This window comes from Cibotium barometz, chromosome 34 (genome assembly GCF_041138505.1).
Source record: "Cibotium barometz isolate CiBa-2024 chromosome 34, ASM4113850v1, whole genome shotgun sequence".
NCBI lineage: Eukaryota > Viridiplantae > Streptophyta > Polypodiopsida > Cyatheales > Cibotiaceae > Cibotium > Cibotium barometz.
In genome coordinates, this window is record NC_141079.1 from 49,543,469 (window position 1) to 49,558,075 (window position 14,607).

General features: G+C 38.6%; 1 protein-coding gene across 1 annotated transcript; it reads right to left on the minus strand.

The window, feature by feature from the left end:
- Positions 1–7,257: 7,257 nt before the first annotated feature.
- Positions 7,258–13,016, minus strand: LOC147619142 (ferric reduction oxidase 6-like). The gene is made up of 8 exons (XM_086774325.1): positions 12,645–13,016; positions 12,022–12,106; positions 11,473–11,712; positions 10,787–11,021; positions 9,864–10,200; positions 9,469–9,745; positions 8,505–9,304; positions 7,258–7,612 (listed from the first exon to the last, which is right to left on the minus strand). The coding sequence occupies exons 1-8, from the start codon at positions 12,823–12,825 to the stop codon at positions 7,437–7,439; spliced, it is 2,331 nt and encodes a 776-aa protein (XP_086630451.1). The 5' UTR covers positions 12,826–13,016; the 3' UTR covers positions 7,258–7,436.
- Positions 13,017–14,607: the final 1,591 nt, after the last annotated feature.

Consider the following 14,607-nt stretch of genomic DNA (forward strand, 5'->3'; position numbering starts at 1 on the left):
CTCATATGATCCCCATTAGAGGATATAATTAATTGGTCATTTTAAATAACAATGTTGTAGGTTTGTCGGACATGGTTAGCCTACATCTATGCCAATCCTCGGTACTATACATAGACTACTTTAGCAACCTCGATACTATACATAAACTACTTCAGTAACCTTTTTTTATCATCAAGCTCATTATGTTCAAGTGTTCTTGTACGACGCAAGACATCCTCTATCTCTAGAGTCTTGAGCAATCAAAGATCCTTACATAGAGCACATGGGTGGGTAGACAACCATCATTTATAATTAAGTTTTTCCATCAATAATACTATTTATAGGGGTGGAAAAATAATCATGAATTTGTAATCAAGCTTGTAATCAAAGATTATAAGTAGTAATATTATTTACTCTCCATTTCTTTCTGCTATTCAATGCTTTATATTGTGAAGATTTTTCTTCCACTATTGTGTTTTTCTTATAGTAATCAGAGGTGATTATGAGATGAAGCTTACCTAGGTTCCCTGATAATGGGACCCATAAAGTCTAAGCACATTTTTACAAATGGTTGTTCCAAAAATACAGGGGTTACCAGGGGCATACAATCCTTTCCTTGGATCATGGAAAACATTCATTACAATGTTTGATAGTTGTATCTCCAAGGAGTGTAGGCCACCATAGTCCCACTTGGAGAAAAACTATACAGGCTATCATGTCCCCCCCATAAAGTGTCCTCCACTGATGCCAAAATTTCTCAAGGACAATGACAAAGTCATCTAACCGTCTTTCAAATCATGAAATCGAATGAAACAAATTTCAACTCTCTCTCACCTCTCTACACACTGTATAATAGTCAATCAACAATGTTAATTAAGATAAAGGATGACAACCCTTTTCTCTACATGGTATCTATGAGTCAGTGTCTTAATTACTCAAAAGTATCCTGGGAGGCCAACGCCTAAAATTAATGAAAAAACAGGAGCAAAGATCCTCTCTCTGGTTCTACACAGGCAAAGAGAAAGGCCAAGATGCAGTTGCGTCCTCTGAGGCGGCCCACAAAAGAAGCCAAGATGCGCAAGCATCCTCTGAGCACTACAAAGGTGATTGCCAAGGTCTACCCATGGTGGCGGATTCCTCTGAGCGTCCCCAAGCAATCCAAGGTGGCAAACAAGCCCCCCAAATTAGGAGCATGATTAACCCTAAATATACAGAATTGGAAGCTGAAAATTCACACGACCCAGATGCAGCAAAAATTGACGCTCATGATGCAGTTAAATGTCTACGAGACGCATCCTCTAAGCACTTCCAGTTGCAAGGCCAAGATACGCTAAAAATCTTCTCTGTGTCTGAAATAGAGGCTGGCCTAAAACCCCAAAGCTCATGTGCAACACACATCCGAGCTTATGCTATTCTATCTCATGAAGAATCTCCTAAATCCAGGATAATGCATTGGCATAATGTAATCAATCCAATATAGCATATAGTATAGTATAGATATTTGGGAATCACCGCAGTAAACCGAGGGTGAATCTATTTTCTCGTTCTAGGAATTAGCAATAAAATAATCTCAATGCCGAGATTTGGCATTAAGGGGGAGTGTTGGATATAATGCCCAATGTCCACCCAAATATGGACAGACGCGTGGTGCGAAGGGACACGCACCCTCAATGATAAATGTAACCACCTTTCAGATCATGCAATCGAATGAAATAGATTTCAACTCTCTCACAAGTTTACACGCTTTGTGATAATCAATCAACAATGTTAATTAAGATAAAGGATAACAACCCTTTTCTCTACACACTGACATGCAGCAAAGCACAATAATCATTATCATGATCACAAAAAGCATTGAGAGGAGTATAATCATTATCTCACGATCTCAAAAGGCATTGAGAGACGAATGTTTGATTTTGGTATAATTAGTGAGGTAATAAATGAGTATAATCGCCTATAATTTGATCTTACAGAGATGTTTCGAGGAGGAGGAGGAGGAGGATGAGTAGAGACCGGCCTATTGTGTTTTATGTTATGTAACTCCATACTCGTTGTAGCTCTCCTGTTATGGTATTTGGATGTAACTTGCTTTTTATGGCATTTGGGATTTAATACAAATAAGAATTTGGGAGAGACTATGTTTCAAATGTATTTTTATATGTCTATTTGTACAAATTAGAACTGTCTTCAATATATTGAATTAAATTGTTTTGGGGTCAGATTGGGCTCCTAAAAAAATTCACAGCATCACTGAGCCGCGGAAATAGCGACGCTATCATTTTTTATCAGCATCGCTAAGCAGAGAAAATAATAATACTGATTTTTTTATGAGCACCGTTGATGAGTGGCGGAAATAGCGATGCTGATGTTTTTGATAGCGCTGCTGAGCGACAAAAATAACGACATTTATAGCATGGGATATAGCAGCGATTATAACGTGGGATATAGCGGCAGCTATAGCCTCGGAAAAATAGTGGCACTTATAGCGACGTACACCCTAAAATTTTTCCAGATCCTTTTATAACAACTACACTATAATCCCTTGCTAACCCCTCTTTTTGTTGTAGTGTGGTCCCCTTGTATTCCTACTAATGATGGTTTAGTTAGGTCATCCAGGTGTCTATAATGTGTTATAGTAACACCTTCGCGCTTGTTTGGCTGACCAAATCAAGCGTTTGTTTAGTCAGGTGCCAGCTTGCACTCATGGGAATTGAGTACATGTTCAAGTATGGAAGGTGGTTAAGTGTGCAACCTTCCAGTGTCATTCTCCTTCCTCTCTCTTTTTTGCTATAATCTCTATTTCCAAGTGTGTGTCCTATGGTAACGGACTTCCTTTCTAGCTCTCTCAGATTAAGTAGTAACTCCATTTTCTTTCCATTCAATTTAGTGGTACATGTAGCTTCTCTCCTCTCTATCTTCTTTAGATTCTTTAATACATCTCTCTCCTTCCTCCCCAATTCTATATCCACAATGTAATCTCTATCCTTCTTCGTAGTGCCTCTGAACCTCCTGAATCTTTCTCTCTGACTCCACTGCTTCATGCACATCATGGTCTACTTAGCCTATTGTATTGGTGAATTACAACCTCTCTCCATGGGTGGCAATCAAGAAAGGTCATATCATGCTTGCTCTCCTTGTACTAGGAAAGTATAAGGTGGCGAACATGGATGTGTACCTTGAGCCTTTAATTGAAGATCTTGAGGCACTATGGTGAGGTTTGAAAGTGGATGATGTCTCAAGGCCAATAAATAGGCATGATATGGAGGTGAAAGGAGTTTTTCTTTGGACGATACATGACTATCCCAAGTTCTTAGAGTACATACTTGAACTTTCTAACTTTAAACTTGTCTTACTCTACCTCTCAATCATCACAATTTTATAATAGGTTTGGCAACCTTTGGACATCATGCATGTCCTATTTTTGGACCATCACTTATTTCGGAAAGACCCTCTATACTAAAGAAGGTAGTGTATGACAGACATCATCGATTTCTCCCTCCTTCACATCCCAAGTATGTGCCACATGATGTCTCACTACTTGTGATGAGAGATAGAGATTGATTTGAGGCATAAAATCCACCACACCTGATGGGATGTCATGATACTCAGTCATCTTTTGACTTCCATATTGGTGTGAGGTTCAAGATCAATCATCTCTTAGACCCCACGCATATCTTCAAGAATGTGGCAACAAATATTTGGGACCATTATATTTGTAAAAGAGATACATGGGTGTAAAGGATGACTTACAAAATATTGGATACCTTCAAAGTTCATGGCCAATTGTAGATGAGAGTGGTAACGTGATCATACCAAAGGCACCATGGATATTAACCAAGAAGGAGAACAATAAGGTGAAAAGTGTGATCACCTCTTTTTGTACACCAACAGAAGTAATGCATTCATTGAAGGGTTCCTTCAGAAAGAACAAAAAGAAAAGAGAGGTACAATTATATGGCCTCAAGACATATGATTAGCACAAGATATTACACGTATTCAAATATTCTTTTAATCATTTTCTCTTTATGGTATATAATTTGTAGGCTCATATACTAACTTTCATTTTTTTCTATGCATAGTTTATTCTTCCAATAGCTATAGTTGGTCGAGGAGACAAGAAGGTGAGAGAGGTTATTTACAAAATGGGAAGCTTGGTGAGGTATGAATCTTCTCTTGAATTAACTATCTAAATTATATTTAATATCTTATTCTCATACAATCACAAGTTATGTATAATAAATAATACATGATTGCTATGTATGTAGGTACATATCCTTAAAGGAAATATATCCTAAATCCATTGAGATGGCTCGTCTCAATGCTATTGAGGCAGTGTGTATGATAGAGGAAAACTTTCCTAGAACAATTCTTAGTAGCCAATTGCATCTTGTGGTGCATTTGGTTGATGAAGTGGCACTTTGTGGTGTTGTTCAGGTTTGATGAATGTTTTCCTTAAAAGGTTCATGAAAACCTTAAAGGACTTTGTGAGACAAAGAGCAAGGCCAGAAGAAAGTATGGCAGAGGGATGGTTGATGCAAGAATCTCTTGTATATATCTCAAAACAACTCTCCTGAATAGATCCTTCCATGCCAAGATTATGGAGCAATGAGGAGGATGATCGACTAATTTCTAAAGTGCTACAAGGAAAAGGAAGGCAACGAACAATGGATGAAGCATTATGCCAAAAGGTGAATATATTCTGCATTCTAAATAGTCCTATCATATGGAGAAATGGATTCGGAGATACAAGGATGCAATCAATAGACAAAAGGATGAGAGAAGATCTTTTAGAAGATCAAATAGACACTTGCTATTTTTGCCCAGCTTAGAACCTCTCCCAAATGTAATCAATATAGAATGGATTCAGAAGTGGCAATATCGATGGCATCAAAAAATGGAGAGGTGATCACAAGAGAAGAGCATGTTGAAGCTGAATCTTTGGATGAGGTACAAGTACTACCTCAAATAGACTCATTGGAAGAAGATGATAATGAAAATGAAGAAAACAATTTAGAGGAGGCCGATCAAGAGCACGAGGAACATCAATCTGAAGAAGATGATGAGTCACCTATTGATCACATGACAATGCTTTAAATTGAATAATGATAGTGATATTGATATAGAACCCCATATTGGAATTGAGCTTCCATTAGATACAGAGATTAATGACGTGACACAAATGGATCTATTATAAGATGAGATGGATTCATAATCTTGACATTGTTTATGTAATTATTTCTCTTCAAAAGTTTTTAACTATATCCTTTTTTGCTTTTTAAACATGCCTTTAAGGGCTCTAAAGGATGTTTTTTTAAAACTATCATCATTTTCTCTATATATGTGATATGCATAACCTAATATCAATCTTCAATAACTCTCTGGAAATTTTTATAATATATAGCAGCGTTATTCCACTGTTATTTTTCCTACCCCAACAGCAAAATTATAGTGTAGCATTGAAATTTCCCTACTATTATTGATGCCTTGTAGCAAAATTTCACTACTGATGAGCAACGAGAACAACGTCGAAATAGCGTTACTATTTTCATTTCCCAAGAACAAAATTTCGCCTATTGAACAACATTATGAGCGCAACAGTGACAAAAAGCCCCAACATCTCGAAGGCCTCAATGCTACTAGAAAATGTTGCTATGCCCCCGACCTGTTATAGTGCTAGTGGAATTGTATTTACATTAATGCAAGGTGTGTATTCATTTTTGATACATCGATGTGCAAGAAGACCAAGAAGATCCATAATATAAGGAGGAGAAATGCAAGATAATGAGGACAACGACCTAGCCTTGGCCCAGTCCCTTTACATTTTGCCATGTATATTTTTATAGGCGATGAATTTTGTACTAAATAGTTTCATAAATACACACAATTTTATTTCAAGTGTCTTGTTTATTTGCAAGTATGTATCTACTTTAGCTATGTTGCGTGCTTTTTTAGACTAGTAGCTGGGATGGATATGCTAGTGTTGGGCACTTCGTTATAGAAATTTTGTGCATGGTAGTAGGACATGCAAAAATAGGAAACCAAATATCTCTCCTTGTAGGCTACATGGTGCTGTCTCAAGGCGAGCTCTTTATTTTTTCATTACATACACAGGCAACATACACAGGCACGACCACATGCACAACTATATTCACTGCCATGCATGGCCACATGCATGCCCATACACATGACCATTTGTGCAACCAAAACTGGATGTGTGATGCTAGCTGTGCTCATGGTGGCAAGCACCAAGATGTGCATCTAGCTACATTACTGCCTGTGCATAGCAATTTTTTTAATTTCTCTTTTGATTTTTTACGGGCATAGTTGTGCTTGCAACCATAGCCCTTATCCTTTGTAGTGTTCCTCATTGAGAATGCTTGGATGTGTTTATGCATAATGTTATTTAAACTTTAGGTGAAGCTGAGTGTTCCTAGTTTTTAATTATGCCTGCAGAGAGCGGCAACCAAATTGCATTGATTGGGCTAACATTGATTGATGTGTGAAGAAAGAGGCATCAATCTATGGTGCGTATAGCCTTAAGGGGATCTAACCTCTAGTTGCTTTCATAAGTGCATGTGTTGAGATCTCTCATGAGTGAAAGGATGATTTGATTGTTTTGTTGTTAAAGATTTCTCTTCATTAAAACCATATTTTTTACACACCCATACTCACAAGAATATGTAAGAAAAATAAGAGTTGAATTAGATTTTATTCCTTGCCTATTCCATAAAGAACATTTGGCATAAATAAAGTTTCCATTATTGTGTGAGGAAAAACCTCAATTATATATAAGAAGATTTAAGTGGCCCACCCTTATTTACATTAGTATGAGGCCTTATTGATATTTTGAAACACTTTAAAACCCTAAGGCAACCGGTTTGGCATATTCTATATACATGGACTCACATTATGGGCTATTAACCTAATCAAAATGGTTCACATGGGTGCTATTTTTGAAAAGGTTTATAGGGATAGACTCTTGTTTAAGTTATTAGACACTCATACTTTTGCATATCACATGTATTTGATTTCCTAGGATATGGTTAATGTAGTATAAAATTATCGAGCATAAAATTGACATGTTGATGTATAATGAGGCATCTTACCATGTTTGTAAAATTAGATTATAAGTATTAACAAAAATGATCTACATTGAAGGAGTATTGACAATATTTATTTACAAAAATGGATCATCTACATTGGAGGAGCTATTGACTTGCTGATGTATAATAGGCATCCTACCATGTTTGAAAAATTAGACTATAAGCATTAACAATATTTTTGTTTGCAAAAGGTATTGAATTCTCAATACTAAATTTTATGGAATGTTTATCATTGACATAACGCTAAGTCAATGTTATTAGTTAAAAGTACAACTATGTATTTATCATACATACATACTCGACTTTTTTCACAAAACAAACTTTGCAAGTATGAAGATTTTAATCTAGTATCTTTCAAAGGTCAAAGCTGACAGTGTGATAGTGGAAGACATTTGAAGAAGTTGCTTTGTCATATAATTTAGTGTGCCTTTGACACTCATGAGCAATATCCTCTTGCATGCTTGATGAGCCAGAAACCAACACTCCAATGTTTTGTCCTTGGTACTCATTATTCAAACCATCAAATATTTCTATAGAAAAAACATGCAGTTAGTTATGATATCTATTGTTGCAAAACATATGTGTGTGTACAACCTCTAACAATTTAGAGTTGCAAGTGTTAGATTGTGTATCTTTGTAAAACCAAAATCTAAGTGAAAGCGTGAAATTTTTTATTAAGCCTAGATACTAAGGATCACCATCTTCATGTTCAAATTCAACAACTATTATGGTGGTGACTAGAAAGTTTATTTTTTATGAAGCTAAAACTTTAAGTGTAATAAGTTCTAGGTTTAAAGTTTGGTCCATCATGACCCCATCCGCCTCTCTTTTCCCCTCAAACCCGGTGATTCTAGATATGTAGGTTGGCATTTTGCAAGAGCTAATATGACATTGAAGGAAATGTATGCATCTACATTCAATCCTAGATTTGGAATATAGAGTTCAATTATGTGAGCATAGCTCAAACTAGTAAATGCTCTAAATGTAACCTATGTACTACAATTAAGCTATAGCTTATAGCCACAAAGTGTCAAACTAAAAGAAATGATTTAATGAAAGAGAGCAGACAATATATACGGTTCAACAACTCAATTGTAGAAATGTGTACTATGTGAATGTATTGTGAGATGTATCCTCATAAGTACTTGTGAATTATATTTGTAAAATGGACCAATAAAAAATAGTCACACCTAGGCTAAAATAGTGTAATTGTAGAAATGTGTACTATGTGAATGTATTGTGAGATGTATCCTCATAAGTACTTGTGCATTATATATGATAAAATGGACCGATAAAAAACAGTCATGCCTAGGCTAAAAGTAGTGCAATCAAAAGACATTGATATGCATATCGATTACTCATTTCATTGATAGGTATGATTACTCATTTTATGTAATGTGGGAACTAAGAGAGGAATGATACCTGTCCAACGAGGCCTACAACGAAGGTGCAAGCTTCCATTCCATGGGGAGCCAGCCACATTCTCCTCATCTTTTGTGGTGATTTCCTGAAGCTCTTGTTGGGAATTACTGGGTGAGCTATTTGCAATACCAATTTTTCTTGAATCAACCATAGGACAAGATCTTTGATGCTTCGAGTGAAACCACCAAAGTGAAACAATTATGCCTCCAAATATGGTGGTGCCCAAAACCATGCTTGCTACCACTAAATGTGCTCGGTTGTAGTTGGTAAAGTGAGCATCATAGTTTTTGATGATGAAGACATTGGAGAGACCCCATAGGATATAGAATCCCACCATGGATGCAAGGATAGTAGATGCTACCCAAATTGATTTACCTTTAGTGCTAATGCATGATATTCCTTGAGGGGTAGGCCCACTTATGGGGGATAATAATTCACTTCCAAACTCATTTGAGGGTTTCCAAGTAGAGCCTCCAAATGTGGCAAGGTCAAGCCTTTGATGGGTATTTGATTCTATATTCATTATACCTGCCATATTGCTGTAGTCTACAAGAGAAGTGGAAGTGATATAAGCAAAGACACGCAGGTCCAATCCACGTGTTTCATATTCAGGCTCTATGTCATTGGGATCTATGCTGTTCAGAACACAAAGCTCCTCTGGCTTTCTCACACAATGATAGAGTTGGATCGAAGATGGCAAATCTCTAAGTCCGCGTCTCTGTCTATGCAAGACATCGCGCAGGATAGCAAGAAGGGGAGTGACCCCAATACCACCACCAACTAGTATCAGTACATTATACCTGAAAAATGGTCAAGAATTCCATGATTGTTACTGATGCGTGCGTGCTTGGGATTGTGCTATATAATATAATGATTAAGAGTAATTTGTGTATACATGCATGCATTGCGTGTGTGTGTGTGTGTGTGTGTGTGTGTGTGTGTGACTGAGAGAGAGAGAAAGTACTTCAAGAAGAAGTCTGATTCATCTCCATAAGGGCCCTCAACCCCTGCCTTGAACGAGAAAGGGCACCCAGGGGTGGTTCCATGTGCTTGGGCGGACTTCAACAGTTGGTCTTTTAAACTTGTCGTCCACTTTCCAAGAGGCTTAATCACAATAGAGAGCTCTTCTTTTTCATCCATGGCCGTTGATGTCACACTAAAGAAGTGCCACTGTAGCTTCATCAGCCTTGACAGGCTCGGAAATCGAAGGTACCAGCTGCTGAGTGCATGGTATACTAGTCCTTTTGTCATTCCACCATGATAACACAAGAAAAAGCACTGTGTAAAGGGAGGGGAGGGTTGAGAAAGCATTGAATCATGGAGTGTATGATGTTATTATGGCACTATTAGGTATGTTACCTTGGGTACTGTTCCTTGCAATCCTTAGCTCTAGTGAGCCTGACTCCAAGACCTTGGCCGAGAGCACATCAACAGATTGTCGAGATTGTAGCATGCGCAGGAAGCGATCGATGAAGAAGAGCAGGCATGGTATGATGAAGAAGTGAATGGTCCACATGACATGGTAGAGCCAAAAGAGGAAAAAGACGATGTAGAGATGATGCAGCCCAAAGAACAACTCATACCATCTCCTCCGGAAAAATGAAAGGGAAGTTGCCCACATCACTAATCCAGCTATCAAGGCTACGACCCCCGCGACTACTGAGCATGCCTCCCCTTCTACTTCCCATCCAACAATCTATCATGGACAGCCAAAACCATAACAAAATACAGTCAGAAGAGGCTTGAACCACATCAAGGATAGGACAGGAAGGAGTATAACAGAGTGCCAAAATTATCCCGCAATGCAATGATTAGCCGGTCCAGGGACCGTGTCGGGCCGTCATGGTCATGGGTCGTGGGAAGGAAGATCTCATTCATTAAATCAGGACACTTTATTTCAGGGAATCCAAATCTCATATACATAGCTATCAACATCTATTTAAATTCTGCAGCTTGCTGATGTGGAATAACATGATTTGCTGGGCTATCAACATCTGTGCAGAATGATTTCCAACCTGCTGATGGGGGAAAATTCCATTGGCCTGGTTGTCAACGTCATGGTGTAAGGAAAGGCCATGGGTCGGCCTCCCAATGGCCTTTCCTTACACCTTGAAGTACACTCGTTGAAGTGTTAATGACATGGGCACATGCTTGTATATATGATAGAGTGTTTTATATATGCACATGCATATTAATTACACTCGTCGAAGTGCTTAATGACATGGGCACATGCTTGTATATATGATAAGAGTGTTTTATGTATGCACATGCATATTAATTACCTCCTTGGCCGTATGAGAGGCAGCATAGTATATTATGTAGCCGATGCCATGGACGGTTAGAAGGGCGAGCGTCAGCACGGATAACCATACGTGGTACTTGACAGCATGCTCAAATGGCATTTTGATCAGTCGCAAGAACGGGGAACCCCTTGACACCGGGATCCAAAGTAGACAGAATGGAATCATGGCAGATCGACCCATGTAGTAGGCAGCGTAGGCCACCTTGGCTACTTGCCTGTTGACATGCAACAAAGCACAATTTTAGACAGTTAATTCTCACTGAAACCGAACTAATTAATATGCTTCAGGGCGAAATAATTATTCTCACAATCACAAAAAACATTGAGGAGTGTTCGATCTTGCGGTTGTATGATTAGTGAGGTAATTAATGAGTATGATTGTCTCCAAAGAACAAACTATGTGGTTAATTCTCACTGAAACCGAATTAATTATGATTTAGAGCGAAATAATCTTTCTTTGTCACGATCACAAAAAGCGCTGAGAGGAGTGTGATCGTCTCTGACATGCAGCAAAGCACAATAATTATTATCATGATCACAAAAAGCATTGAGAGGAGTATAATCATCATCAAGATCTCAAATTAAAGCATTGAGAAGGGTGCTCGATTTCGGTACTATAATTAGTGAGGTAATTAAGGAGTATGATCGCCTCGGATCTGATCTTACAGAGATGTTTCGAAGATTTCGGGTGGTTCTGTCTTGAATCTCTCCTCGATTTCTTTGAAGCCCAAGTAGGTCATTCTGCCAAAGCTATACGTGACCAGGAAGAGGATGCCCAGGATGAAAAGCACGTCTGCAGCCGTCAACACTCCCATTAATGGGCTTTTTACCACCAATGGGTAGGTCGTGATGCTCGGGCGAGTCGGCCTGTGCAGGGTGGTATCCTCCTTAGTTGTAGCTACCGTCCTGTAAGTACAGTATTACAGCACCCAAAATTAAGTGCTATTGATCCAATATTATTAAAGCACCCACCATAATTAAGTGCAGCTGTATTATTAAACCACCCACAAAAAGTATTATTGACCCAATATTTAGAAATCCTAACCACTCCAAGTTGGTCAGTACCCCCACATCCTTTTGAATTATCTAGCTAATCCTCTTACTGAGCACATTATCACGACGAGTAAATCCACCGATTAGACTTAATCATTATCCTGTAAGAGCAAATTAACACAGGGAAGTTGGTTTTTTAAGCGTCAAAAGCAGCTGGCTTACTTGCTTTTCTTTCTCAGCTCAATCACTGCAAAGCTAAGCAGGGCCACAATTATGAATGGGGTTGTCTGGTAGATCAAAACGGACCCTGCAAAAGTGTGGGAAGCAACCAGATTACGCATTATTAATCAGTCAATCCAACTGCAAATCAATAATTTAACACGACGTGCATGGTCATCTTTCCAATAAGAGCTGATTTAGTAGCACGTGATTGATAATATGGGACACCCATGTTAATGATCCCATGCAGCTACCATCTTGTATCTGGATTTTGTAGCTAACAATGTTGAACTAGAAAATGGCCCTACGGCTACATCATAAAGCAATTTAATCTAAGATTACTAATTTCTAACGACATATTACTTCCTTGTAATTAAGGGCGATTAACTAGAAATGCGTCAGTATATTGATAATTAACCATCGCTTCGACCATTGTAACTCCAGAGTCCATGGCCTTTTAACAACCAAGGGCCTTGAATTTTAATCAATGGAAATAAATTAAGTTAGATATAGCATAAAATTCAATGGAAATAAATTAAGTTAGATATAGCAGGTTATAGGAACCCAGGATTAAGTATTAAGAATGTTATGATAATTAATAACGATTACAAGGTGATGACGACTACCATAGTAGCCATCAGTGCGGAAGAACCTGGAGTGCATGCGGCCCTCAAGCCGATCAAGGTACTTGGGGTCATTATTGGGCTCAGAGGACATGATCCAATACAGCGCCCACATGAGGCTTGCTGCACAGATGATGGAAAGCAAGCCATGCCTGGCTATGGTGAGAAGAAGCTGCCTCTCCATCTTACTAGGTGCTCTTGCAGCTACTGCAGCTCCCTTACTTAATGAGCTCTCTTTATATAGCTTTGTGCTTAATTCCCATACATTAATGGCCAACAGTTGACTACCAAATCTATTTTTATTAAGGTAATTATATAATAAACGTTGACTGTGCAGTTTACAGGTTTGGTAATGATAATTTCTGCTTTTTTTTTTCCTACTGTAGCACACTGTTTTCAAAGAGAATCATTTCCTTCGTTTTCTTACATAAAAAAGCATCCTCTTTTTGACAAAAAAAGAAAAGAAAAAGTTACACTCAACGGCAACCACTATGTGGAAGTGTAGCATCGAGTACGCAAATTTTTGCAGGCTTCTCACAGCTTTCCATGGATGAAAGTTGGCCGGTTCTATCTGTGCGTGATGCTCTGATAGAAGCTGTACTGTTCTGTGCGGCATGTGAGCGCAGCATGTGCAGCGAGGTCGTCAACGGGGGTGAAACGTGAGGAGGCCAGCTTTCGGCACACGCGCCAGCACGTGCAGGGTACGCGCGGTAGCTCGTAGCTTGAGCTTCTCGTGCACACTCCTCTCGACCAGCATGCCATCTGCTCACTCCTCTGGTGCATCAAATCTCCATACAATCATACGCGCTAAGCTCCTGCATGCACCTTAATTATGCGCCTTAATCTCATTGCCCCCCTAATTTCACTTTGGCCTTGGCAGCACCGCCCCAGCAGTCATGGGCCACCTTGAGCCTTTCCATTGGCTACTTTGGGAAGTATAGTCTGGAACTATAAAATCCCATTTTAACCCACTACTCATCTCGATGAGCGCTTATCAAATTTCATCAGTCATATTGGTGTCCTCATGCATGCCAACATTCTTTTGGAGTAGTGATTTTGCAGGTGTTATAACAAAATGGACATTCCATATCCATATGTGTGTAGGTTCAAATATATCCATCTGCAAAAAAAAGAGAGAGAGATATATATATATAGATAGATAGATAAGTGCACATGTAAGGGACATTCCACATCCATGTGTGAGTAATAGTGAATTTACGTTCACATGTAGTGGAGGAGAGTGAGTCTCTCATCGTGTGCACTAACAACATATAACTAACTACTATTGCTTTGAAGATGCATCATGCAACCATAGTTATGTCCCTTTCCAACTTAGTTTGAATAGGAGACTTCATCAATTTACCGCCAATACTAAGAGGTGGATTGGCCGTCTACATCGACCAAAGATATTGAGACCAAAGATGACTTTACAATGCCCAATGATCAAAAACCAAGAGCATAACCATAGAAAGTCATTTTTAGCTTAGAGTTTCATTTAAATAAGTTAATGTACTATTAGATGCCATCATGAATTTGCATCCCAAACTTTCCTAGACATTGAACACTTGTGTTGAAAGACGCTAGCTTAGATTTGACTAGCCATCAATTATAGTAGGTAGGAACAAGGAGTGAAAGCAAACCCATAGAATAGGGTAAGTAGAATCATAGTGTTGGTATTAGCCCTTTGAATCTAATGCTATCTCTTTTAGGTATAACAACTAGAAGAGGGAAGAATGAGTAGATCCAACGGGTCTCCTTAGGCCTTACCACCTCACATCTCACCTAACTAGTCACTCATGCAACTAGTGGTCACAAGCCTTGGGAAAGACATTTACGCATCCATAACAATTGAGTTGACAAAATTTTGGCATTGTTAGTAACTGGAGTTGAAATTGGCCAAGAACAATATTTTAGAGTTTCTATTGCCCCACAAATTAAGATGGAGAAAAAGAGGTGTCCTTGTAGG

Excerpts from the sequence above, each read along its gene's own strand:
- LOC147619142 (XM_086774325.1), bottom strand. The coding sequence starts at position 12,825 with ATGGAGAGGCAGCTTCTTCTCACCATAGCCAGGCATGGCTTGCTTTCC. Across the intron at positions 12,107-12,644 it reads CCGCACTGATGGCTACTATG|GGTCCGTTTTGATCTACCAG; the intron begins GTAGTCGTCATC and ends ACACTTTTGCAG. Across the intron at positions 9,746-9,863 it reads TGCAAGGAACAGTACCCAAG|GACTAGTATACCATGCACTC; the intron begins GTAACATACCTA and ends GAATGACAAAAG.